This window comes from Guillardia theta (assembly GCF_000315625.1).
Source record: "Guillardia theta CCMP2712 unplaced genomic scaffold GUITHscaffold_104, whole genome shotgun sequence".
Taxonomy (NCBI): domain Eukaryota; class Cryptophyceae; order Pyrenomonadales; family Geminigeraceae; genus Guillardia; species Guillardia theta.
This window is the reverse complement of record NW_005434570.1, coordinates 39,569-65,205: the sequence shown is the minus strand read 5'-3', so window position 1 is coordinate 65,205 and position 25,637 is coordinate 39,569. Positions and strand designations below refer to the sequence as shown.

At 52.1% G+C, this 25,637-nt stretch overlaps 8 protein-coding genes across 8 annotated transcripts; 6 read left to right on the top strand and 2 right to left on the bottom strand.

Annotated features, from left to right (window-relative positions):
• Positions 1–673: 673 nt before the first annotated feature.
• On the top strand, positions 674–2,517 carry GUITHDRAFT_145490 (hypothetical protein; the record flags this gene model as incomplete). Its single annotated transcript, XM_005823666.1, has 2 exons — positions 674–906; positions 975–2,517. 2 exons carry the CDS (start codon positions 674–676, stop codon positions 2,515–2,517), a joined length of 1,776 nt encoding a protein of 591 aa, XP_005823723.1.
• Positions 2,518–3,992: 1,475 nt separating this feature from the next.
• GUITHDRAFT_145489 (hypothetical protein) lies at positions 3,993–6,441 on the top strand (the record flags this gene model as incomplete). Its single annotated transcript, XM_005823665.1, has 13 exons — positions 3,993–4,092; positions 4,212–4,256; positions 4,295–4,364; positions 4,412–4,511; positions 4,594–4,707; positions 4,903–4,969; positions 5,161–5,213; positions 5,265–5,310; positions 5,477–5,550; positions 5,688–5,773; positions 6,027–6,255; positions 6,312–6,371; positions 6,418–6,441. 13 exons carry the CDS (start codon positions 3,993–3,995, stop codon positions 6,439–6,441), a joined length of 1,068 nt encoding a protein of 355 aa, XP_005823722.1.
• A 702-nt stretch (positions 6,442–7,143) lies between these two features.
• GUITHDRAFT_165652 (hypothetical protein) lies at positions 7,144–13,095 on the top strand (the record flags this gene model as incomplete). Its single annotated transcript, XM_005823664.1, has 26 exons — positions 7,144–7,304; positions 7,359–7,404; positions 7,673–7,726; positions 7,769–7,806; positions 7,863–7,946; positions 7,993–8,058; positions 8,111–8,223; positions 8,269–8,325; positions 8,669–8,732; positions 8,787–8,817; positions 8,871–8,917; positions 9,295–9,371; positions 9,554–9,632; positions 9,909–9,970; positions 10,088–10,165; positions 10,468–10,513; positions 10,561–11,001; positions 11,125–11,274; positions 11,601–11,695; positions 11,856–11,892; positions 11,948–12,003; positions 12,122–12,240; positions 12,291–12,412; positions 12,462–12,557; positions 12,608–12,661; positions 12,925–13,095. Coding segments are annotated over 26 exons (2,444 nt in total), but the record flags the coding sequence as incomplete, so codon positions are not given.
• GUITHDRAFT_155139 (hypothetical protein) lies at positions 13,093–13,937 on the bottom strand. The gene is given in 4 exon segments (XM_005823663.1): positions 13,093–13,160; positions 13,351–13,438; positions 13,468–13,470; positions 13,490–13,937. The coding sequence occupies 4 exon segments, from the start codon at positions 13,827–13,829 to the stop codon at positions 13,121–13,123; spliced, it is 471 nt and encodes a 156-aa protein (XP_005823720.1). The 5' UTR covers positions 13,830–13,937; the 3' UTR covers positions 13,093–13,120.
• A 1,466-nt stretch (positions 13,938–15,403) lies between these two features.
• On the top strand, positions 15,404–16,091 carry GUITHDRAFT_155138 (hypothetical protein). Its single transcript, XM_005823662.1, has 3 exons — positions 15,404–15,496; positions 15,551–15,765; positions 15,817–16,091. Exons 2-3 carry the CDS (start codon positions 15,724–15,726, stop codon positions 16,042–16,044), a joined length of 270 nt encoding a protein of 89 aa, XP_005823719.1. The 5' UTR covers positions 15,404–15,496; positions 15,551–15,723; the 3' UTR covers positions 16,045–16,091.
• A 757-nt stretch (positions 16,092–16,848) lies between these two features.
• On the top strand, positions 16,849–17,695 carry GUITHDRAFT_155137 (hypothetical protein; the record flags this gene model as incomplete). The annotated part of the gene is made up of 3 exons (XM_005823661.1): positions 16,849–17,233; positions 17,287–17,549; positions 17,605–17,695. Coding segments are annotated over exons 1-3 (431 nt in total), but the record flags the coding sequence as incomplete, so codon positions are not given.
• A 3,955-nt stretch (positions 17,696–21,650) lies between these two features.
• GUITHDRAFT_145487 (hypothetical protein) lies at positions 21,651–22,317 on the bottom strand (the record flags this gene model as incomplete). The annotated part of the gene is made up of 2 exons (XM_005823660.1): positions 21,651–22,052; positions 22,126–22,317. The coding sequence occupies 2 exons, from the start codon at positions 22,315–22,317 to the stop codon at positions 21,651–21,653; spliced, it is 594 nt and encodes a 197-aa protein (XP_005823717.1).
• A 1,082-nt stretch (positions 22,318–23,399) lies between these two features.
• Positions 23,400–25,437, top strand: GUITHDRAFT_160144 (hypothetical protein; the record flags this gene model as incomplete). Its single annotated transcript, XM_005823659.1, has 13 exons — positions 23,400–23,434; positions 23,691–23,763; positions 23,815–23,883; positions 23,934–23,994; positions 24,042–24,088; positions 24,267–24,386; positions 24,442–24,547; positions 24,596–24,624; positions 24,689–24,782; positions 24,903–24,960; positions 25,004–25,109; positions 25,166–25,261; positions 25,363–25,437. The coding sequence occupies exons 1-13, from the start codon at positions 23,415–23,417 to the stop codon at positions 25,435–25,437; spliced, it is 954 nt and encodes a 317-aa protein (XP_005823716.1). The 5' UTR covers positions 23,400–23,414.
• Positions 25,438–25,637: the final 200 nt, after the last annotated feature.

Sequence of the window (25,637 nt, the reverse complement as noted above, 5' to 3'; positions counted from 1 at the left end):
CGCGGCCTGCCGGCGAGACTCGAGAACTTGAAACTTAGACTCGAACAACCGCGGTGACCCATGCCGCCGGCCCGGGCCCGGCCCCTGGCCACTGGAGCCAAGTTCAAGTACTTACTACTTATGGGCAGCCAGCCTGGCTCCCGGCATAATAACTAGTCATTGAATGATAGACGGTACTAGTGACTTTGAGTGAAAGAAGGCCGGGGGCAGTGACCGTCGGATCGGACGGCGGGTTCAAACTTTGCCGCGCCGCTCACCCACCGCCGGGCCGCCCCCGGCCCGCCGCGCCGGGCCGCCCCCGGCCCGCCGCGGGCCGCGGCGGCCGCCGTGTGACGGACGGTTGTCCGTCCCGGGCCGGGCGCCGGGCGATAGCCTGCCACTGTCACAAACTCCGAGATTGTCTCAGTAGAGTATTTGAAGTATTACCTCTTGACAAGTTTGATGCCACGGATCGGTAGTCCATGGCGGCGGCAGCCTCAGTGCCCGTGAGCTTGAGGAGCGGCTGAGCGGCCCTGACGGTGTGGCACCGTTCAGTGCCGTCACACGTCACTGAGTCACCCCCTGACATTGGTGACCCCCTGACTCGTGAGCCGGATCCTGGGCTGCTGCTGGGCCGCCGCTGGAGAGAGGTTAGGAACTCGGAAAGCCCTTGTTCAGCCAGGGGACGACAGGGATGTTGAGGACAGGACTAATGATCGTCAGCATTTTCCTCTTATATGCATGTTCTGCTGTTTGCGGAACGGCCGGTGCTGATCCAGACCATGTCTTGGCGGGGCTACAGGTCCGGGAGTCTAGAACCTCCGTCTGCGTTGCCCAGCATGCAAACTTGACGGTTTCTTTTTGCGAGCAGGAGGACGTGAGCGAGCTCGAGTCGTTGGTGGCTGTCTCGACCAGTCCAAGAGTGAGGTGAGGGTCAGCGACTGTACTTGCCTTTATGACTGACTGCTTCCTCCATATCACCGTCCTCGGTACAGGCGCATCCTCACAGCGGAGCTTGAGAAGCTGAAAACTTTCGTCGAGCTCCTGGAGGGATCGGAGCAGACCGTTGCCGCTCATGAAGTCTTGGCAGCGTCGGAGGAGGTCTCTGAAACAGGCGGACAGCACGTAGCGAATCATCAGCAAACCGATCTTCCAGCAAGCGGCGAGCGGGAAGTAACCCTACGGTCTGAGGGCAGTCCCGACCCGGGTATCTCACGGGGAGCGAAGAAGCACTCAGACGTTGCCGATCGCTTCGTCGGATTTCTCCCGGGCTGGACGGAAGTCGAGAGTCCTCGCATCAAAGTCACGCTGATGCCTTACGGGGTAGCGGAGTGCAACTACTACCAAGGTCAGATTGAGTCTTGTAACCTGGAGGGTTGTCACAGTGGTCGCGTCTACCCTGAATGCCACAAGGAGAAGAAATTCCCCAAGCATCCAATCGACTCGGAGAGTCTCCTTCCCCTTCCCCCTCTCCCTCCCCCGACCGTCGACGAGACGAAGCATGCTTGCGGCAAGGGTTTCCAAGGACAGGACGGTGACGCGGCGCTCCTGTACAAAAGGCTCAGAAAGCTGCAGCGGCCGCGCGACTGCAAACGCGCTCGCCTGATGGTGTACTACCATCATGTGTCCGGCCTAGCCTCGGAGGTCCACAAACTTGCACTGGCGCTCTCCATGGCTCTGATGACAAACCGGACGCTGGTAGTCGCAGAGAGCTCCGGCTGGGGCTACGCTGACCCCCTGGTGTGCGGCAACAGGACTGTCACATGCCACATGCAAGAGCTCAACACGTGGTGCAAGGAGGAGGACGCCGGGGAGGAGAGCCCGGAGGTCCTGCTGGGAAGGTGCTGCTACATGAACGACTCCCTGGTGACGTACCCCCACCGCGTCATGCGAGTAAACCAGACGACTATCGAGCAGCACAAGTTGACCCTGTACTACAAGACGGTCCCTCGGCGGTTTGCATGGAGGGGGCTCTTCTGGTGGAGGGCGCAGCTTGTTAGCTTCCTCTTTCGGCCCAAGCCCCACATGCGCCCGTCTCCTGGCCCTCGGTTCCGGATCAGTATGCACGTCAGGCACGACAACACGGCGGAGGCAGACCCTATCCCCACAAGCTCCTACACCAGCCAGGCCAGCGTCGCAGCAGCCATGCTCCGATCCCTCGACGTCTCACTAGGGATGGAGCGGCAGGACAACGAGTCTCTGCGAGAGATCTCTCTCTTCCTGGCTACTGACACCCCTGAGACAGAGACAGAGGTCATCCGGTACATTGCAGCTCACAATGCCAAATCAGCTGTCAAGATCAGAGTCTTCAGGGAGGAAGGGAGGATGCGGAGGAGGGGAACTCACTCCAGGGCTCATGGGCACGAGGAGATTGTGGATATCTTCCATGTGATATCCAGACTCGTCGACTCGGATGTTTTCATCGGGAAGTTCTCGTCCGGCGTCAGCCGATTGATCGCCGAGCTCGGCTGCGTCTCAGGGCACTTCAAGATCATGCCTGTCTCTGTCGATCGGCGGTGGGGGACGACGACACCATGAGGCTGAGAGAAGGTAGAGAGTCTCAAGTAAGGGCCAAGAGGTCAAATCATGCGCGAGTTCATGATGTTTACTCACACATATTTTGCTTGCTTTCTCGTCTTCATACATACATAATTTGCATGCTTACAGTCATCTCGATCGGTACGAACGGAACACACAAAGTTTGTCCAGTTCTTCGATTTCATCAGTAATGCGGAGAAGCCTGTAGTCAACGATTGTCGGCACTAACTGGTGATCGGGTACGACATGCTCATTACATAACGTGATCTCGTGCCCTCATCTGTTCCAGATGAATAAAACGAAAAGTTCTGAAACCTCTGAATGTTTTCAACATCTTTCTTCTACGTTCATTGCCTACCCTGCGCATCTCAGACTACCTCGGACATATCAACATTGAAACTTGTCTTTTCGCGCGCTACATTCTCGTCAGCCAACTATCCTCAGACTATCCTATCTTTCTGTTGTCAAAGTTCCCATCTCCTCTCATTCCCAATCCTTCTCTTCTGCGGTACCATCCTACCATCCCGCTACCGACCTTGCCCACCATCTCAGTTTACACATCTTGCGAGGATCCTGTGTCACCACCCCTTGTTCAGTCTATCTTTGGGAGTGGTAGGGGTGGGGCTCTGGGTACTTTTCAGCCCAGGGGTTTAGCAAGGGGTAGATCCAGGTGGGGGGGGAGGGGGTGTTAAACTGTCTCGATGGGGTAGGGTATTGTTATAGCTAAACTTGTTCCAGAAAGCTTTATTTCGGGGGGGTAGGGGTGAAAAGTCCAGGGGTACAGAATCTTGAAATTCGAAAGGTAGGGGTGGACCCCTGCTGCAAGACCACCCGCGGCCGCGGAAGGACATGGCGGGAGATCGAGCGATGGAGTCGGCGAAGGCGTCGCGGGATGGCGAGGAAAGAGCTTGAGGATGAGACGAACCGACTGATAGAGTGATCCTCAAGACCAACTGGTACTCCCTGCTCCGCTCCAAACCAGAGTGAAGGTCAAGTGCGGCCAAGAAGGATTCTGGATCGCTCGAAGGGTACGCTGGTAAGTGTCGGGCTATCGTTGGGATGCTGCTGGTTTGACATGTGGGATTTTACAGTCGGTCAAGTTTGTGAGTGAGAAAGCTTGATTCTAACTCTTACCGCACCTCCAAGGATGTCTTCGCCGGTTCACAGGCAAACATACGAATACGGCGCTGTGTTGCTAGTTGTCACTTTCCTGGCAAGTTGGCCCAGCTCGTTGGGCTACACTTTGAGCCCGAGTACATCTCCAGCAGCGCTTCATGCACAGAATTCCCTCTCGTCCTTTCGACCCTCTTACAGAAGATCCTCTCACAACATCCTCACAGCGACCCGCAATTCTCCCATCAACCTGTCAATGGTCGCATCTAGGACCGACAGCCAAGTGTTGAGTAACGTGGCCGAGCAGCAGCAGACCGACAGGTTCTTACCTCTCATGTGGAGGTGAAGTTGGTTCTAACTCCATGGTGATGGCCAGTAAGAGCTACTGGCGGATCAAACGAGTCAAAGGCCTCCACCTCGCAGCAGAGAAAGGATACGTCGATCTCACCTACATCGACATACGTCAGCGCTCTAAGTCTCCGATCCTGCTCAGCTCCACTGACGCTTCTCTACCCAGCATCCAAGTCCCCAGAGGCTGCCTGCCCTGTTCTCATTCTCCATGGCCTGCTCGGCTCTTCTAGGTGCTGCGGGGCAAGGGCTCGAGGACTTGTTGATGACCTTTGCCGGTGAAGGAACTTCTTGGGATGGGCCAACACTCTTTCAGAGAGGCTGGCGAAGCCACGGCGAATCATCATCCCGGACTTGCGGAACCATGGCGAGAGTCCTCACACACGGTGAGCACTACATGGATAGTCCGGTGTGCCTGAAGTTGGCTGAGCAGGAGCATGGGGTACGTCAGCATGGCCCAAGATGTGATCAGCCTGCTTGATCGAATGGGGATAGAGAGGTGTTGCGTCATCGGCCACTCCATGGGAGGAAAGGTTCCTTGGAGCGACGTCTGCCCCCACAGCTCACTGTGGTCGATTAGGTTGCTGCTACTCTTGCTCTGCTGCACCCTACCAGGTTTGTACGGCGACTGAGAGAGAAGAGGAGGAGGATCTTACGGAGGGTTCCAGGGTTGAATCTGTTGCCATCCTCGACATTGCTCCTGCAGATTACTCAAAGGCTCTAGGAAAGGTGAACCCCCGCCCCTCCCGTCAACTGCCCCTCCCACTCCACATTCTCTCTTCTGTTCCTCCTCCACCCTTCCACTCTCCACGCTACGATGTCTGCTGTCTGCTGTCTGCTGTAACTTTGTTATCGGATGTCTCTGTATTGCACTCGCTTCACACCTGTTTCTTCCTTGCTCAACTCTTACGTCCCCATGTGAAGGGGAGTGAAACTTGGAGGGACATCGCCGTTACCATCAACTCCCTGTACGGGCTCCCTCTTGAAGAAGGTGACCCCCTACCACCACCCCTCCCCTTCCCTGCTCCCCCCCCCCCCTCGCGCCCCCGCGCCGCTCTTGTCCTCCCCCTCCAACACTTCCTCGTTTTGCACCCCTCCTCCCACTCCTTGGTCGGAAGTGCATATCCGTTTCTAGCCTCTTACCGCCGTTGACGGTCAAAGTTTGACTGTACAACCTCTCAGTCAAGGACAAGAGGCACGCAGACGAGCTGCTGGCAGCTTCCATCCAGGACCCCGTGAGTGTTTCCTTTGTCTTGTGCGTCGATCGTGTGCCCACATGCTTGCAGTTGTTGAGGGCCTTCGCTCTTACAAACCTCGTCAAGGAGGACCAAGGTGTGTCAGCAAGTTGTGACATGAGAATAGGGTGAAGGAGAGAAGGAGAGGAGGAGAGGAGGAGAGAAGGTTAGAGCAGGAGGAGGTGAGAAGCAAAGAAGAAGCGAATTGGAGGATGGGAGCGGAGGAGGCCGGACGAAGTTCTTGACTTGGTTGGTTCCTTCAGCATGGAAGTGGCGTATCGGGATTCAAAACATCAAAAGGAATATGGGCATTATTGGGGGGTTCGATCTTGGCCAGGTCAGTATCCTCAATTTCTTATCCTCTTCTTCCCCTTCCCCCCCTCCCCCCCCCCTCCTCTCCAATCTCATCCTGATTTCCTCCTCTCCTGCCTCCTCCTCTACATCACTTCGCACTCTCACATCCATCTTTCCCAGGGGCTGCAGCAACCCGCATCCGTCCTAGGTCTCTCGTTTCCTGGTGATGCGTTCTTTGTGCAAGGAGGGAAGTCTCCTTTTATCAGGTGGCTCAATAACCCCTTCCTCTTCTCCTCTCGTCCTCTCGTCCTCGTCTCTCCTCCTCTCGTCCTCTCGTCCTCTCGTCCTCGTCTCTCCTGCTCTCCTGCTCTCCTGCTCTCCTCCTCCTCTCCTCACCTCACCTCTCTCCTGTCCTCCTGTCCTCCTCTCCTTCTCTCTTTCTTTTCCCCTCGCATCGTCTCCTCCTCTTCCCCCTTTGGCTCTGCCTCGTCCTTGTTCTCTACCAACGTGCTGCCACAGGTCAAGGCATCTCGAAGAGATCATGCGGCTGTTCCCAAACTTCACCCTGCAGGTGGTGAATGGAGGTAGAGGGGGTGCCGAGCAGAGGGAAGGGATGAGCGAGGGAGGGAGGGTGTCAGGGGAGGGGAACAGTGGGATAGAGTGCTGGGGGAGCAGGGGAGGAGGTGGTAGTGGACAGGAAAAGCAGGAGAGGAGGTGGGATAGAGAGCAGGGGTGGACGGGAGAGGAGGTGGGGTAGAGAGCAGGGGTGGACGGGTGGAGGAGGGGATAACATGGATATCACAGACGATTCGGAATGCTGGGCATTGGGTACACTCGGAGGATCCGGAGACGACCTTGCAGAATGTGAGGGCGAGCGACGAAGCTTGCAAGGCTGACAAGCTTTTCTCAGGTACAGAACTTCCTTGACAGATGATTGTAAGATACACCAAATTACTCTCAGTGATTGTTGTCAGTAAACCGTTTCGCATCCTGTCTTGCATGCTCGGCCTCCTTGGTTGATAAAGCCTCGGAGCAGCCGTCGACATAGAAGGTTGACATGACTTTGAACTGTTGTTCAACCTTGAGCAAACAGAGGCATCTAATTGCGTCTTGCTCGTTCTGCTCCTGCTCGGTTTCATGCCTTGCTCCTGCTCCTGCTCCTGCTACTGCTACTGCTACTGCTCCTGCTCCTGCTCCTGCTCCTGCTACTGCTCCTGCTACTGCTACTGCTCCTGCTCCTGCTCCTGCTCCTGCTACTGCTCCTGCTGTACCCGACAAATTTCGAGTGCTCTGGTGATTAAGGGGGGTACCGTATGTTTGCATCGGATGCAGTACCCGCCCTCAAAATAGTAAACTCGCTTTATGAACCGGGTAGGGTAGTAATCAGCACCGGTGGTCGTTCCCTAAGGAGAGCGAGCAGTCGGGCAGGGTCAAACGAGATAGGAGATGTCAGGAGGATAGAAAGTGAAGGAGTGCAGGAAAGAGGGAAGGAGACAGTTGTAGAGAGGAAGAGGGAGGAGGAGAGGGATGACAGGGAGAGGGAGAGGTCGGAGAATGGAGAAGAGTGATAGGAATAGTGGGAAGGAGGGGAGTGGTTGCAGGGGGCGGTTCTGAGGTAGCAAAAAAGCCTCCCCTGCCATGAAGAAATCGGCTGAGACGAGGAGACTGGAGAATGCATTCGAGAACCGACTGGCGAACTTCATCCCCGAGAGGAGGAGGGAAGACCTCCTCTTCTGCAGGTTCTCTGCCATCCGCTCAGAGTCGGGGCGATGGGTGGAGGCAGAGATGAAGGAGGAGGTAAAGGAACTGCAAGATGTTCTTTTTGCATGCTCGCTCCTTACACGCGCCAAGGGCGATCGGGTCGTTCTGGTTGCTGCTGACAACGTCGGCGTATCATGTGAGGAGATGGCGCAGTGATATTTGGCGACCTGACTCTAGTGGCTCTCCTCCGATTGAGACCATCCCTGTGATGAGCAACGTCTTTTTCATCCTTATCTGCTCTGACTGCCTCTGCCTCTGCCTCTGCCTCTGCCTCTGCCTCTGCCTCTGCCTCTGCCGCAGACGCTGTCGCTGTCGCTGTCGCTGTCTCTGTCCCTGTCTCTTTCTCTTTCTCTGTCTCTGTCTTTCTGTTTCCATCCAGTTGTAACACTGCTCCAACAAACTAGGCGAGACATTCTCAGTCAGTCAGGTCTCGGTTAGCAAGCAGCAGGTCATCCAAGGTTTGTCATGTACGAGATGTTCAGCATGTGACGTCTTGCCAGAGGAAAACTTCATGATAGCTGCAAGCAGTGATGAGCAGGTTTTTCAACATTTCAGAGGAGAAGAGACGAGAGGAAACTCCTCATTTCACAACAGGATGTTCTTTGTCTCGGTCGTTGTCTTGAGAAGCAAGCGAGGAGTCTAGCATGGAACAGGCACAAGAAGTACCTGAGGAGGAAGGTGGTGGGTGTGCGACAACCTTGCCGGGTCTGATTGCGAGGTTGAGATCAACGATGTAGAGGAGGCAGACTTTTACGACGCTGCATACCTCTACGGGGAAGGGATTGTTCATGTACGATAGCACTTCCCTTTGAGACTCCAACGTGACAGTCCGAGTGTTTCAGGTCGGAGATGTAGTCATGGTGAAGACTGGGGACCGGATCAACAAGCCCTACGTTGCCAGCGTCGAGCTGATCGTCGACCTTGCGCGGCAACAGGACTCATCCATCAGCCAGCAGTAGCACCGCACACTAGCATTCTCCTTGTGTGATGTTGATGGAAGGTTGGAGGTCGGGGCAAGAGTGGAGGCAAAATGGCAAGGCAGGATCATGCAGCAGGGGTGAGGATAAGAGGGAAACCTTCCTAGTGCTCGTAGCTGGTGGTGGTGGTGGTGGTGGTGCTGGTGGTGATGGTGGTGATGGTAGTGCTGCTGCTGGTGCTGCTAGTGGTGGTACCAGTGCTGCTGCTGCTATTGGTGTTATTTGTGGTGCTAGTGCTGCTAGTGCTGCTGGTGTTACTAGTGGTGCTAGTGGTGCTGCTGCTGCTGCTACCTGCAGATGTTGGTGGTGCTGATGAGGGTCATACATGACGGGCGGCCGTTATCACCCGTGTCAAGCTTGTCTTTGCCATGTTTCTACTTTCTTGTCGTTGCTTTCGTTTCCTTGTCTCATCTCCCTCGTCAGTGTCATCGAGTCTGTCGCTCGCTACTTCCCCGGCAGCATCATCGGAATCAACGACAACGGGACGGTGAGCAGGCATGGGCTCGTTCCTTCCTTGACGACTGTGTTTCCCTTCTTGCAGTATGACATCAAGTTCGATGATGGGGATGTTGGTGATAACGAGAGCAGCTGGAGTCTCACGTTAGGACTCTTGATTTGCCGGCAGGGTGGGAGGTCGAAGCTGCAGAAGTCAGAAAGCCGAGCTTCAAGCATGTGAGATAAAAAGATATGATGATGATCGAGAGTATTGTGTGTTGCTGCTGCTGCTGCTGCTGCTGCTGCTGCTGCTGCTGATGCTGCTTCTGTTGTTATTGTTGTTGTTATTGTTGTTGTTGTTGTTGTTGTTGTTGTTGTTGTTGTTATTGTTGTTGTTGTTGTTGTTGTTGTTGATGATGATGATGATGATGATGATGATGATGATGATGATGATGTTGATGGTGATGATGATGATGTTGATGATAATGTTGTTGATGTTGATGATAATGTTGTTGATGTTGTTTGTGGAGTTGATGATGTTGGTTATGTTGATGATACTCATAACGATGATTGGCATCGTTGCAACCAACAAAGCTCCTCACACTTGCTGCAAGTTTTGCCTCGTCCGATGGTTTTTACGGCCATCAGAAATCGAGATTCTTGCTCCCCTGCCCGACAACGCGAGGATGAGGTAAGAGATAAAGAGGACAAGCAGAAGAGGTTGAGAGGAGAAACATGGTTGAAAGAGGAGAAGGAGAATAAGTCGAAGTAGGAGGCGGAGGAGGCGGAGGATGCGGAGGATGCGGATGAGGCAGAGGATGCGGAGGAGGTAGAGGAGAACAAATGCGTAAGTGACTGAAGAGCAATGTGCAGGCTGTTGAGGTGTAAAGGTGAAGTGCTTGACTCTAGCTACTATGAAATCATTCCACTTACAGCCATCGACAGCGTAAAGGTCAGGAGGAGGAGGAGGAGGAGGAGGAGGAGGGGGAGGAGGGGGAGGAGGGGGAGGGGGGAGAAGGAGGAGGACAAACGGGAGGAGAAGGTGGTTGAGGATGGGGAGGAGGGCGGGAAGGAAGAGTCAGGAGAGCATGGTCAAGAGGAGGAGGAATAGGAGAAAGAAGGAGGAGGAGGAGGAGGAGGAGGAGAGATGGATAAGAGGGAGATGAACGATTGAGAGAACCAGGATGCTGATGTTGTTGTTTGCCATGTTGACGGATATTGTTTTCAGTGCTGTCTCAGCTACATCAGAGGTCACGAGGTGAGCGACCGGAGCTCATGGTACCGTGGAAGGTGAGCAAGAGGAGCAAGAGGAGCAGCAGGAGGAGGAGGAGGAGCAAGAGGAGGAGGAGGAGGAGGAGGAGGAGGAGGAGGATGACGATGGGGAAGCTGCTGAGGTTGTGCCCGTAGGTTTGATAGCTGGTTGCACGACAAGCTGAGCTGGTCTAAGGGGGAAAGGAGATGCAACGTGGATGCTGTAAACTTTTGGTGAGAGCGCGTGCGAAAAAGGAAAATTTGAGGACATGAAAACTAAAGACGGCGCTATGCCGAAACCTGCTGCAAAGATTCTATTCTAACTTGTCACATTCTCAAGACCATTTGTTTGTCTGTCTGTCTGTCTGTCTGTCTGTCTGTCTGTCTGTCTGTCTGTCTGTCTGTCTGTCTGTCTGTCTGTCTGTCTGTCTGTCTGTCTGTCTGTCTGTCTGTCTGTCTGTCTGTCTGTCTGTCTGTCTGTCTGTCTTGCTGTGTGCGTGCGCGTGCGTGCGTGTCCTAACACGTGTTGTCCTTAGCTGTGCTTACTTCTACGATCAGTCCAACAACTCGATCGCGCCAGTGGTGAAAATTCTACTGATTTTATTTACCCGCCTCATGCTTTCCTTTAGGTTGTGCGAGGGAGTGCACGGCAACTTTTGAGCAACTTGCAAAGTGCCGGGACAGCCGTTGGTGATTCGCAGGAGCTACAAGCTTTGACGGATGAGAAGGAGAAGGAGAAGGAGAAGGAGAAGGAGAAGGAGAAACAGAGTTACGTGATCGAGAGAGTGTCAAACAAACCTCAAGTATCGGCAGGAGAGGCGAAGAAAAAGGAACCGCCGCAGTCAAACGAAGTTGTGCTTGTGTGCGTGAAGAGCGAAGACGCGAAGAAAAGTCACAAGCAGAAAATGCGGGGCAATGGCAGTGAGGAGAGGGTGGAGCAGAATAAGAAGCAGCAAACGAAGACAAGCAGCAGCAGCAAGAGCGAGAGTTCTGACAAGAAAGTTCCGGCTTACATGCAGAAACTCGAGTATCTCAAGAAACTCGATGGCTCCAGGATCCCAAAGATTGAGGTGAAACTTGGTCATGCAGCAGCAGCAGCAGCAGCAGCAGCAGCAGCAGCTGTCGCTGCTGCTGCGGCTCCTCGCTCCTCCTCCTCCTCCTCCTGCAGCTGCTTCTCCCTGATCTTCTTGCAGGCTGAGCTGGGCTACATGGTCCAGGGCCTCACACGAGAGGACCGGCAGCGGCGGCTCCACCTGCTTCTCGACCAGTACTTGCGAATCTTTCAGCCTGCCAAGAATGGCACGAGAGCCGCGATAGAGAGAGCGAAAGAGAGGGAGAGAGACGTGATGTCTCTGTGTGCATGCTTGTTCTCTACTCCTCCTGCTCTTCTTCTTACTGCTCCCGCTGCTGCTGCTGCTGCTGCTCCCACTGCTGCTGTTGCTGTTGCCGCCGCCGCCGCCGCCGCCGCCGCTGCCGTCGCTCTCTACTTTTGCTGGCCCAGCCCCTTCTGTTCATGCTGATACTCCTGGCACTCGTGCCCCCCCCCTGCTGCTTCTATTGCTCGCTCGCCGGTTCCTGCTCCTCGTTCCCCTCTCGATGCTGCTGCTCCTTCAGCTTATCTTCAACCTTCCGCCATATTGTAGTTGCTCGTCGTCTGATCTTGCGTCAGGTTTTCAAGAAGACTCTCGCAAAGGGCCTCACATGCGATCACTACTACGGTCAGATGTCAAGGATGATCGCGGATATCAAGAAGAGGACACCGAGGTGAGATGTGATGCGATGAGAGAGAGAGATATGAAATGAGAGAGGATGGGGAAGAAGAGAAGATGTGTTGAGGTATAGAAGGAGAGAGTGATGTGTTGGGGTATAGAAGGAGAGAGTGATGTTTGATAAATGACGGGAGAAATTCTCATACTTGTTGCAGAGAAAACATTTGCTCAGAAGACGAGGATGAGGTCGAAGTGAGTTGAGATCTCAATGTGCGACTTTGCTTCCCTCACAACATTTGCTTGAAAGGTTATCGATGACGGCGAGGAAGCAAGGAGAAAAATGCTTGCTTTCCTTCAGAAAAAGTATGTCGCTCGCTCTCGCTATCACTTGCGCTTGCGCTTTCAACCGGCGCTTGCACTTGCGCTTGCCTTTGCTTTTGCCTTGCTTGTTTGCGGGATGATAACCATGCTCTTCTTACAGATCAGCAAACAAAACCTCTTCCCATCGGCATCATCGCCATCAATCTCAACCGCTTCAAAAACATCAAAACCAAAAAGAGCAGAGCATTGCAGTGATGGACAAGCGAACCCTTCATCATGGTAGCAACAATCTCCCTGTGCCTGAGAGCATTTTGATGTTGTTCCCTCAGATTGGGTAGCTGTAAAACATGTTGCTGCTGCAGAGACCAAGCCAGAAAATCAGCCGAAACAACAGATAGATGTCGTCAGAAGCGAGAAGGGGAATACACCAGCGGGCAGCCAGGAGGATTCCGTGAGTCTTTTGAGAAGGAGATTATTGTTCAGCTCACTTTGTCTGCAAGGACATGAGCCGATACTTGAAGCGAGCGAGAAGGAACTATGACATGAAATCTTCTGTCCAGTGCCTCGAGGCATCGTTTACGTTGGCGATTGAAAAGGTTTGTGTACATGATCTCCCTGCTCTTCCTTGACGAGGAGACTTGCCAAGGCGATCGAAACTTGTGAGGGTGAGATACAGACGCCGCAGTTGTTTCTGGAGCAGGTGAAATGTGTAATGAGATTTACTCTTTGCTCTACTGTCATTTGCAAACAACATCCTCCATGAAAGATTGTGTTTCTGCATGTTGGTTTATGCTTGCCTCTTTTGCCTATCGCAACGATCTCCATCTCCTCCTGCATCTCCATCTCCTCCTCCTTCTCCTCCTCCCTGCCCTGACAGGTTCTTTGACAGTTTGAAAGCGTCCTTCACCCCAAGAGAAGGTCTTCCTCCTCATCAGTCTCTTCTTTTCTGACCCGCTGACACAGATCGATCCGCATGAGCATCGGAGCATCATCAGCAGCAAGCATGTCAGCACGAGGCCAAGAAATGATATCAGACTGCCTGTAGCAAGCAACATGTACTCGCTGCCCCCCATAACCGACCTTCTCATCCGTCGGGTGGAAATTCGGGTAAACAAACTGTACGATCCATCGTGAAAACAGAGCATCTTTATTTTTACACTTACATCTTGATTGTTGAAGAGATGGAAAGAGAAGGAGAGGGAGAGAAGGAGAGGGAGAGATGAAGGGGTCCAGAAGGCCCGTCAGGCTCAACTTCGTCTCCTCTTAAAGGCTCTTCCCTCTACATGCCGCAAGGCTTCCTCGAAGAGTTCGAACTCATCAATCATCTCCTCCTCCCACGCATCATGAATCTCCATCTCCTCCCTCTCCTCCTCCTCCTCCTCCTCACAGGGAGAGTCGTTGGTCGTGTACTGGCGCTTGTACGGCCATCGCGGAACACCTACCCTCCTGCACACTGACTTGAGGGCAGACAAAGAAATCCCCTATGGCCCATGTCAGCAAGCGCACCCAGCAGCAAGTGATCATCTTACCATCTTGACAGCAGCTTCAGGCTGTGGTAGGTGAAAGAAAGTAGACAAGTAGTTCGCATCAATGATGATTTCCCTAGGAGACAAGGTCCTGGACTTCTTCCTCCTTGGACAAAGCCTCACGGCACCCTTGGCTCCCTTAGAGTCTAGGTGGCGTTCGGGCGGCCCTGGTCGATCTTCCCGATGCTGATGGGTAGAAGGAGCCGCACGGTACTCAACCGGTGAAACGTGCTTGTTATTGTACATCAAGTCCATCAAGTCGCTCAAACGGTCACCGCTGACCCAGTAGGCCCCGTTGGCTTCCAGGCTGTTGGCTGTGAGTACTGCGAGGGCTCCGGCCATGCTGATCAATCTCTACACAAGGTTGGAAGGGGGAGGGGCAAGGAGCTTGAAGAGAGCGATAGGCTGGGCGAAGAGGAGGCAGAAGCAACGGTGGTGTGGACGGAGGATGGACCGATGTTTCGACTAGCAACACAAATAACCAAGCTAGAGAGGGAAGGGGCCGGTCGAGGCCGCCAAGGAGTCGCTGATCACACAGGAAATCACAAGGCAACATTACCACAGAGCGACTAGCACCCGTACCTTTTCCACTTTTATTAACGGGTCCTGTTGCAACTCTCACGTGAAACGGTGTGTTTATGTGACGGTCACGAGAGAGCATGGCCAAAAGCTTGCTGACAGACTTCATTGGGTGTTTCAAGGCGTCCAAAAACCGCAACCTTTGAATGTCAGGGGCACAGCTGACAAAGAAAAAATAGGTGGCTCACGGATCAAACCCCCGTCCCCCGTACCCCTTCTTTCTCCATAAAAAACATGGTGGTCAATCCATGGGGTGGTAACCGTGAGGCACTCGACTTCACTCGGCGGCCAGGCCTGCCTGAGGCAACTACTGCCACTCGCTGTCTTTTCTCTTCTCGCCGTTTGGCCAGTGCGACAGTTACTGTAAAAGTAAAGGACTACTGTAGTCAGGGTCACCTCGACTCTCCTGATTGTCCTCGTACTGATTTTTAACTTAGCTTTGAGTAAACGATATGATAGTATTACATGATTGTGAGATTGTCACGGTACCGTACGGTGGGAGTCACGGTACTCACCGCTTGCGAGCCCGGCCGGGCCTCAATAATGTACGGTACGTTACGGTCAGTGATTGACGCACGCCGAACGTAGGGTATCAGCGGCCCGAGTCCGCCGAAGGCCTTACTTCTCAATCGTCTCGGAATACTCCGTGGCACTGACCGTACTTTGCTTCAGACGGCGGTCACCGGGGGGCCGGGCCGGGACCGGCGAACCGTCGGTTTTACCGCCGGCCAACTTGGCGGCCGGCGCCCGCAACGTCACGGCAGTGGCCCCCGGTCCGGTCGACCGTCGTCGCCGCCGCCGCCGCCGCCGCCGGGTGGCCCCGGCCCTCAGCCGAGCCAGTGCGGAGACGGTGGCCCGGAACTGGACCCGCGCCGGCGCCTGCCACTGCCGCAGCTGGCACGGTCTGGCATGGTCGGCCACGCCGGCCGCCGGCCGGAGCGGGCACTGGCATGATGTGCTGACTACATGCTGACAGGGGTGACCTCTTTGCCACATCTTTTAGTATTCGATTAGGCGACATCACCGTATGAAGATGACGTGCGGTCATGATACCATTTAGCATGTCTCCGATTTGGTCATGATCCAGGGTGGTCAGATTGGACCCTTCAAACCGTGACTTGCATCTACGAGTCGGCAATATGATTGTTTTCAGTTTCAATGCGCTATTTACAATAATTTTTTATTGGATATAAGGTTTTAGAGTCATCAAACTCTCTAAAACTGAAGTTTTTGGTGTCATCATTCCCCTTCAGTCATTTCACTTGCCGCAGTATACTAGTATTTGAGTACGTACTTCCCTTGCGCCAAACTCCACCTCCGCTCTAGCGCTCATTTCAGCTTTTATCACCCCAACAAGCCGATTCATTCAGCAACAACAAGCAACTGATTTTGAGCAGTACATATGGAGCATCTTCCCTCGTTTTCTACAGGCGTGTACAATCAATCTTCGTACATTATCTTTGCTGACTGCTAACGATCAACAGAAGAAACTGGATTGTTCTTTGGACAGCATAGACAGCAATTGCAAGAGAGTTCAGCTGATGTGAGTCCTGAACAATCACCAACAAATCAAACAGTCAGGCTTTTCCCTCGGAAGAAAAAGGGTTGTACCTCCCCTAACGTCCGCGAGCTTGTTGTTGACAAGGATACGCTCAACATGTATATCCATCTACCACAGGCTGAAGCAGCACACAAGCTGGTAATATTCATGTGGCCAAATGTGGGTTTTCTTAACGTGTTTTATTGCAAGGGCATCTCATTGTCCGCACTGAAGTCAGTGTGTAGAAGAGTCGGTCTTTCGCGATGGCCATACAAGCGTCAGTATACTCTGATTTCATCGAGCAGTGACTCAGAAGTTATGGATTTCTCATTGTTCGAAGAGGCCTTGATGCACGTAGAAGGAAATTTATCACGCCGTTGTGGCAAATATCAGCGCAGATCCTCCCTTCCAGAAGAGATGTCTGCCTCAAGCTGCTAGATTTATTGTGTTCATTGAAATATATACATCAATAGATTCCAAGTCACAATGAAATAGAACAGCTATTTATCAAATCGATGGAACATGATCTCTTTCTTCGCAGTAGTTTCAGAGTATGAGGCGAGCTTGTTTTTGTAACCGTCTGTAACGCATAGATAGATCGATTTGCCCATGAACAGTCACGCGGTTCTAGCCCATGGACACCACCTGGTTGTTTTAAGCTTTAGCATCCCTTGGCAGTAGGGGTTAAAGTGGAGGGAGGAGATAGTCAGCAAGGAGGCAGACTCCGCACTTGGGGAGACTGCCAAGAGGGAAGGGTAGTTTTGAGGTGGAAAAGTGGGGTTCAGTTCATGAAGGGTCCATGCTTGCTTTCGAGACCTACGTAACAGGTTTGACACAGACAGGGGAAAACTCTTTTGTTCATATCTTTTAAAAATAGATTTACCTTCTTGGCTTCGTTTAGAATAAATCTTTTTTAATTTTGTCCCTGTGTAAGCAGCTTGGACCCTTGGGTCCGAAGGAGATGGTACCGGTAGATGCACATACTCAACGAAGATCCACTCATACTAAACTGTATAAAACAAAATAAATTTACATGTATATAGACGGGTATAGATCCGTGAACCATGGTAGTCAATATGGACGGGTCAATCAATAATGAGTTGGAAGGGGTGTTCAAAGTTTTCTAAGAGGGTGTATCAGGTTCAAAGACAACGATTCGCTATTGTGGAGGTCGAATTAAAATACTACTTATAAATGGTGTACTAGCAGGGTTTTAAAAAGGCAGATGTACGGCATCCACGCGCTGGCTCCGCACCTTCGTTGTCGTGCAAACAGATCGCCTGTTTGCTCGTGTCAAAACCACAATCCACATTGCTCTCCATCAAAAACACAATAGCCTGTCACAAATTTGGTTGCAACCCTTTCTCTCAGCTATCCACTACATCTCCATCGGTATATCAATAGTCCCCAACTCATTCACTAGGGTGGTTGTAATCAAAAGGACTTGACTGGACAAGAGATAGCTCAAAAACCGATTCGTCTTTCCTGCGGAACATGCAATTTTCTATTGCAGCTGTGAATCCTGCAATCAGCATGACAACTGGTCCCATGGTTACTCCGATCAAGGCCATCGGTCAGCCCATGTTCAACCCATCCTTGGATCTTCAAATTAGGAAATATGTCACTGGTGAGTATTTTGTGTTCAAGTCATGTCGATGTTTGACAACATTTTATTGCCAGAACATCGCAAAACTACGGATAACCATGAACCCTCAACACAAGTTACCACACCATTTCCAAATGCGAGTGGCTCTGTCATCCCAACACCTAGTCGAAAGATCACTGTTGGAGAGCCCTTTGCTGTTCGTTTAGTTCCACGCAAAAGGAAACAAGGAGATAGCAGCATAGAATCCTCCTTGAACATGCGAGAAGAACTGAAAATTTCTAGAGAGGATGTCGAGAAATTCTTCGACATGCCACAACCGGACGCAGCTGTTGCTCTTGTAAGCTCTTCATTTTCCTCTCTACAAACATTGATTTTTAACTCACTAACCTCAGGGAATATCCTTGTCTACATTGAAGAATGTGTGTAGAAAGATTGGAGTGTACCGTTGGCCTTACCAGCGCCAGTACGGCGGAATCAAGCAAAGAACTTCAAAGGCTTGGTTGGGAGCAGACGCTTGGATGGAAGAAGCGCTGGAACATGTAGAGGATCAGAATCGCTTCAGTGACTTTGATGTTCCAAGGCCAAAGATGTGCTGTGTCGAATAAATCCCCAAAATATGAGTCACTCAAGCCGGGTAATTGTTTGAACACAAATTACCCCGCCATTTTCAAACCGGCGGTGAGTGCTGCTCGTTGAGTCGGATTGCATCCCAACATCTACATCTATGTTGGGATGTCTAGATATAGCCAGGATATTCCCTGGCTAGATCTTTTGGCTAGACTTTTGGCTAGACAACAGATCGGGTGCCACTGTTGGAGAGGCCTTTGCTGTTTGTTGAGTTCAAGTTCCATGCAAAAGGAAACAACTTGGCAAGAAGATACTTGCGGCAGCACTGGCATCTCGGATGTCCTAAGTTCCCCGTTGAACTTGCCGGACCGGGCCGGGGACGGCGCGCATGATGGATCGGCAGTGATCGCATATGATGCCCGGTGCCCGGCCCGGCCGGGCCAGCCGCGCCCATTCCATGGCATTTACTAATGCCCAATTATAAATTAATATCCTTTTAACAAACACTTGTACCTGTTAATTTGATCATAAGAGCACAGGTTTTAGTCAATTTTGTACCAGAATGATTTGTACCACTCAGTACTCTTTTATATTCGTTTTAAGCATTTGAGTTCCGGCTTACACGCCTCTTAGCTGCTCTCTACCCTGTGTACCGGTATGTTTATCTGATATGGAGGGGGTAGGGTTATTCGTATCACTAGTATTTCGATACACGCTCATGAAATCTTATTAGTGTCAGCCATTGACGAGTGTAGTAAATCCAGCCAATAAGTATTTTTGTTTTCAAATCAAGGAGTCGTATGCCAGCTAGCAACGGCAATCTTTTTTTTCTACACCGGTTGTTTTATATGGATACCTACCCTATGTCTATAGGGTGCCACCGAAACACAGGTCCCCTTGCCCCCGATCAAAGAGCAAATAATTTTCATTAAAAATCCTGAGATCCCATTGCAAGTATCCCTCCCCTCCTCCATCCATGCTCTTCTCCCTCCCTCCCTCCCCCCCTGCTCCCCTCACTTCCTCCCTGCTCCCTCCCTCCCCCCTGCTCCCCTCCCTCCCCGTTGCTTCCCTTTCCCTTGCGCTCCAGTTACAGACACCAAACAAATGAATCTTCACCGTCGTGTATCAGCAACAAATGGAATTCAGAGAAGGCGAAGGCAGGAAGATTTCGATACATTCTTGGAGCAGGAAGAGACTTGTGATGAGTCAAAGACACCTGAAGATTTGAAGCTTCGAATGATCCTGCATACGTCAGTTGATGATCGAGACTTGCCCAGGATGTACTGGAAAAAGCCAGGCTTAATTTGAATATCATACTTGAGCCTGGCACAGGGGTTCAATATCAGTGTGAAGATCACAGGGGCGTTGAAGTGAATCGACTGGGCGTGATCAAATCGCTGCACTCAGATGCACAGGTTGTCGAAGTGTACATTATGTACAATGGAGTCCTCTTGGAACATGTAGACGAAACCATTATAACTAATTGAGTGCACTGTGTGGCCCTGAAAAGAATTTTGAACAAAGTTGGAAACCGTGATTGTTATCAATCAATTTACAAGGATACGGATGAAATAAATGCTATACCAAAAATGTGTTTCTTCAGCTTTCCTTGCATGTTGGAGCATGCCAACGATGATCTCCACGATAATTTCAGAGTGCATGGGTATATATTTTTTCATGAAGACGACATCGAAAATAATAAATTCTGTGAAATCTCTCACTTCTCGATTGCAAACCCGGCACCACTCGTTGAAAAGATGGCGCAAACAACTTTCTGTTCAGCGGCGGAGTACAATCGGATTTGTCGAGATATGACCGAGGTCAAAAAGATGTTCAATCAGTGGTTGAAGTCAAGGAGTGAGACCTTTGAGAAGAATTTTTGTTTGTTGTTTTCCATTGATTTTCGTTGCTTTCGATTGCTTTACAATTTTTGTTTGTTGTTTTCCATCGCTTTACGTGTGACATGCTCGTCACAAGCCATGTTTATGAACTCCGAAAACCTCAGCATCTTTTCGCTGCCTGTTTCACAACCTCGGAATCATCGCCGTCTTTGTCCAAACCTACATCCGCAAGATGTTCCTATTCGCTTGGGCACCCGCTTGTCTCCATGCTTCTCTTCCCCACAACTGATAAAAACATTACATTCGCAGGAATGATATTCAATGGAGACTCTACCTTATGTCTTAGCTCGCTGGTTCTGATACTGAGAAGTCCTGAGGGAAGTCCATTCACATCCGGCATTCATGGCGTTGAATAGTTCATCGATCTTACACTTGCGATCTATTTGCAATCAAGTTGCCTACACGACTGACATGCCTTATGCTTATGTGCTTGGTTGACACAGACAGGAGGAAGTATGGGTCTTGTAGAATGCCAACCAAAACAACAATCAATTGCCTAATCAGAGAGATCCTTTACGAGAAACAATCTTGACACCAAACAACTCTACAGTCAGAGATGTGCTCGAAGCTCAATCATACGAAAAAGGGTTGTGGATGCTTGATCACCAAAAACGAGCAATTCTCCATCTTGCAATGAGCATCAAAAGGATTCGAAAACAGCCCTAGGCTCTGGAATCCATGGCGATGCTGATTCCTACAGCTTCCTTTGAAAAACAAGCTCGAGCTGTTTGAAACGTCGTCTTGCAGTATGTCGCAAAAAGTACAAACATTCACACATGATCCAACCTTGGATGGCCTGGAGCTTGAATACGATGAAAGAGCCATTGGCTGAGAGCCATCTCGGATTCAAACAAACGCCGCCTGCGCCGGCGGGTGCGGATGCAGCAATGGGGGAAGGGTAGGGCAGGCGATTTGGTTGTATATGCACCCCCCAGGCGTGTAAAAGCGTGTAAGGTCAAAAATAGTTTTAATGTTTGAAACCTTGTTGTTTGGAGGAAGCAAGAATACTTGTAAACCTAAAACTGCTCGACACGGTCCCCGATTCAAACATACTTTCAACCATTATCGAAGTTTCTGGTACAAATTTTCAGTGCGCCGACCATTCAAAAATCCTACTAGCTAGGCTGAGGTACCCCGCTCGAAAATGATCAAAAGCGAGCATTAGAAAATGCCATGGAATGGTGCCAGTCACTCGGACTCGGACTCATGATGATAGCCTAGTAGACTCGCGGCCTTGTCACTGAGTGTCCACGAGCATCGGAGTCTGCACAGGCACAGACCGTACTTGCACCGTCCGATCACACACTGGCACAGACTCAGTGGTGCAGACTCGCGGCACTCCGGCACTGCGGCACGGTACCGTCCCGGCGTTAGTACGCCGCCCGCCGCCAACCGCCTCAGAGACTCGGAGCCTGTGACTGGCGGCCGCCGGGCCGCCGGCGGCACCGAGTAGTGGACTCCGGACGGTACAGCCCGGCATCCGCCGGCGGGCCCGGGCCCGGAACTTCGAACTTCCGGCGGCCCAGCGCGGCCGCCGGCGACTCGAAAGAAGCCGCGCCTGAGTCACAGTGTGTCTCGGAGTTTATTCAATCATTACTAAAGTACCTATGATTTTCATCTTCATCACTCATATCATCATGACGGTGCGGCTGATCAACCGCTAGCCGGGACCATGCCGTGCTTTTTCACATGAGTCAGTGCCGTAGCCTAGCCGCACCGTCGTGCGCACTGCGGCACTCAGGCTCGCAAACTGAGCAGCTTGACCGCACGGTAAAGGCCGCTGACAAGCTCAGTTACAGTCAAAATAAATAAGCTGCAAACTGGTGGCAAACAAACACGTCAAGTTGAAGAATTCATCTAATCAATTCGCATGAATTGAGTAGAATACCACTTTGAGTTCTTACGACAGCACGATCGTGACTTCTCGTAACAACATCGATCAGGGCAGAGCAGTTCAACCCAACACTGCTTCACGATTGTTCGGCCCACTTCCCTTCGTCACCTCTGATAAATTCTGCAATAAAGTGTTTGTCTAACGCCAGCTCCTCGGACGAGCTGCTGTCCTCCCCTGATCCTTCAGCAAGGTCCTCCGCATCAACGCTCTCGCTTCCCTTCTTTGCATTGTGGCCGGAAACTCTTTGTGAGCTCATATGAAACAATATAGCACGTTGGATGTATTCCTGGTCGTCATGGCTGCAACTCGTCGTCCCACTCGATGCACAGAAATCGAAGTCCTCTTGAATCTTATCGTCGTCGTCGAGCTCAAACTCGTCTTCTCCAAGTTGGCTGGGGGTCACCTGCTTGCGTTCATATGGCCACTTGTTGATGCCGAGCTTTCTACAGACCCTCCTCAACGCCGTCGCTGATAGTCCCTGCACATACAATACATCAGCGACTCTGTTAGGTCATGACAAGGATCGTGTACAGATGGGAGGGATTACATACCAGCTGCCTCGCTGCCTCCTCAACGCTATGACCATACAGTTTGGAAAGTCTCTCAAGTGTCACGGTCACTACAGGTGAATCGCGATAGGACCCCGACTTTCTGCGGGGATGGACAGTTACTGTGTTGTTGTCGTTGACAACGACTGGAGGGGAATCAGGCCGATTCTGGGATGTTTCGGACACCACCGACATCTCAACGTGCTTCCTTCAAGTCCCTCTGTATCCTTGGCTCGCACGAAACCCTGTGAATGAAAGTTTCAAAATGACTCGTCACAACAGAAATGCATGCAATCCTTGGTAATCAGTCACAAAAATACAATCTTTCAAACTTGAGACTGTGCAGAGAGAATCAAGGAGATCCACTTTGTGTAATTCACAACCATCAAGACAACATCGAAGGGGAACTGTGCACATGAAACATCTTCCATCATGGCGCAACATGGAAACGCTCTGCGAACAACGTGCTTCTCCAGTGATGTGACACGAGGGAGATCTTGGGGAACAAGAAGTTGCAAGCCAAGGGACCAGGGCAGAGGAAGAGCAGAGGGTGAAAAAGGGGGTAGGGGACCAACGAAGATTTCGGAGCACGAGATCACCATAAAAGAATTATTTTAGACGAATCGTTGTTTATATGCAATCTTTGAGCTTCGATTGGAGATCACGTCCTTCCAAGAAGTCAGGAGGCTCATAACCCTCTCACACTGCATGGACCCGAGCCGGGCGGCGGCCGCCCCCGCCGCACTGCTCCGAACTGAGAAGAGGCCTGGCCCGGCCAGTGACTCAGTGACCGTCATCATCCGATCCGACATGATGATGGCACTGCCATTGAACTTCCGAATGGTCCGACGGTCAGGGCCTAACTTAGTAAGGGCCCCGCTGAGTCGACGGGAGTCCGGGTCGCGGCCACCGGCGGGCAACACGGTCCGAGCGACGAGCCTAGGCTTCATCGGATGCCAGCCCATGCATGGCAGGGCCGGGGTGGCCGCGCGGCTGGCCCCGGCCGGGAGTTATCCGGAGCTTCGGACCGTACTCCGGAATCACTAGGAGTCACGGTCCGTTGAACTTCCAAATCAGCATAGTCGGCGGACGCGATAGTACCTGGTCAGTCTTGCAGCAATGGTGCTCGCGGTGCGGCACTGTAGCTAGTAACTTCGTAAGTTGCGGCGCGGCGCCACGGCCGAGTCACTGGTCCGATCACCCGGTGACCGGGTCCGAGCCCGATCGGATCAAGAATGAGCTGGAAAAGTTTTTGTATGGTAATTGATTGAGCTAATAAGGTTGTCGTCACAATGGCATCACAAGGCGCTAGGTAAGCTTCGTCATGTTGTGACGATGAGGGAAGGGGAGGAGGGGGGGAGACAAGGCGAGGAGGATGCAATGTGGGATGGTGAGACAGTGGACATGAGCGACAGGAGACATGAGGAGAGTGATGGAGGTGGCAGGAGGCAGGAGGTAACTAGGGTCAAGGCGATTGAAGAATCAGAGGGGTTCTGAGAAGGAAGGAGAGGAGATCAATCTTATTTCGTCATGTCGATCAGTGATACTTTTTTGTTTGGTTGCTACAGAAGCTATGCAGCAACGCTGGACAGCGTCAAAGAGGCCTACGAAAACATCAAGGATGCAGTCAACCTGACTCCTGTTGGCTGTTCCGCGAGAGATGAAAGCAAGAGGCGACTGACCAGACAGTAGGTGATGACGTGTGGGGCGATAGACAGGATAGCAGGGTTCCAGATCCTCTTCAAGTGTGAGAACTTTCAGGCGGGCTTGCTTCTCCCTTAGATGTAGTTTGCTCACGAAGATGGTCACAGAAAGTTGGAGCTTTCAAGTTCAGAGGAGCTACCAATGCTGTTCGCAAGTACAAACAAGCAGGTCATGAGTGTGCAGCCATGTGTGCATGTGTCTGATGGGCGTTGCAGGAGGGAAGGGACCCTTGGTTACTCATAGCTCCGGCAATCATGCGCAGGTTCCAGGCTCGATTTGTCTCCTCCTGCCCCTCTCTCTCTCCAACTCCCTCGCGGACTCTGTCACCGTCTCAGATGCTGTGTTTTCCTTCTTTCATCCTCTGTCTTCTTTCAACATACATAATTCGTTTCCTCAACGCCATGCTCTCCCTCGGTGTATCCTTGGCTTACGCCTGCCAGGCGCTCGCCCTTGCAGCGAAGCAAGCAGGCATGGAAGCTCATATTGTCATGCCTTCCAACGCATCCAAACCCAAGGTTGATGCCGTCAAGGAATATGGTGCAAAGGTTGTCTTCTGTGAGGTAACCCGGCGAGTCTTTCCCTCGATAAACACTCATCACTATCATCCCTTTTCAGCCCATCGTAGCAGACAGGCAGAGGGCAGCGGATGAGATCTTGTCTGCGAACCCTGGATCTGTGTTCGTCCCACCTTACGACCATCCGGACATCATCAGTGGAGCAGGTGCATGCAGATGGCAGGCGAGGTCGATCCCTCATTACCCATTTGCAGGAACTCTCGCCCTCGAGTTTCTCACTCAGGTTGACGGTGCCTGGCAGAGGACGCGGCAGCATGATCGGAGTAGCATGACCCTGCTTCCTACAGATCGGGGAAGACAAGCTTGACGCCATCATCATCCCCGTTGGAGGAGGAGGGATGCTCTCCGGGTGCTGCATCGCTGCCAAGGGGCTTCAGCCAGGTAAACCAGATAGTGAGAGCGGGTTGAAGGCAGGGACACGGGCAGCCTGAGAGGAAGGCAGGCAGCCTGCGGGCAGGCCGAGGGGAGTGGACAAGGCGAGTAGTGCTGATGTGTTAGCAGACATTCGAGTGTACGCGGCTGAGCCCGTTGGGGCTGATGACTGCGCAAAGTCGTTCAGGTCCAGCAGGAGGGGAACAGCAGCGCCTTTGACTCAGGGGCAGGACGGGAACTTTCTGCGAGCAAACCGACCCGCGGACCATCGCAGACGGGCTGCTGACAAGCATGGGGGACTTGACATGGCCCATCATCCAAGATCACATCACCGATGTGAGGGAGGGGATGAGGGAGGAAGATCGGACGGGTTGCGGCTGACCCACCTTGAGGTCATCACGGTAACGGAGGAGGAGATCGTCTCGGCCATGCGGCTGGTCTGGATGAGGATGAAGCTTGTGATAGAGCCCAGCGCTGCCGTTGGGGTGGTCAGTTGCTTGTGCTTGCTGCTCCTGCTCCTGTTCTTGCTCTTGCTCATCCTCCTTCACCTCAGGCTGCTGCTCTTTCCAAGAGCTTCAAGGACCGGGAGGGCATTAAGAGGGTGGGCGTAGTTCTTTGCGGAGGCAACGTGGACATCGATGCGCTACCATGGCAGCAGAGCTAAGCAACCGCTGAAGACTTGAAGCACCTTCACTGAGCGTGACTCCGATAGCAGTAACTGAACTCAGTCGCAAAAGCATATCCATCGGCGTGCCAAAGATCATCGTATGTCCGAAGTTAGTCGCGTGGGTTCTTGCAATGAGTCCAGTCCGAGGCTCTCTCACTCAACTCTATTGACCTCTCTCGCTTCGGTGAGCCACTGTA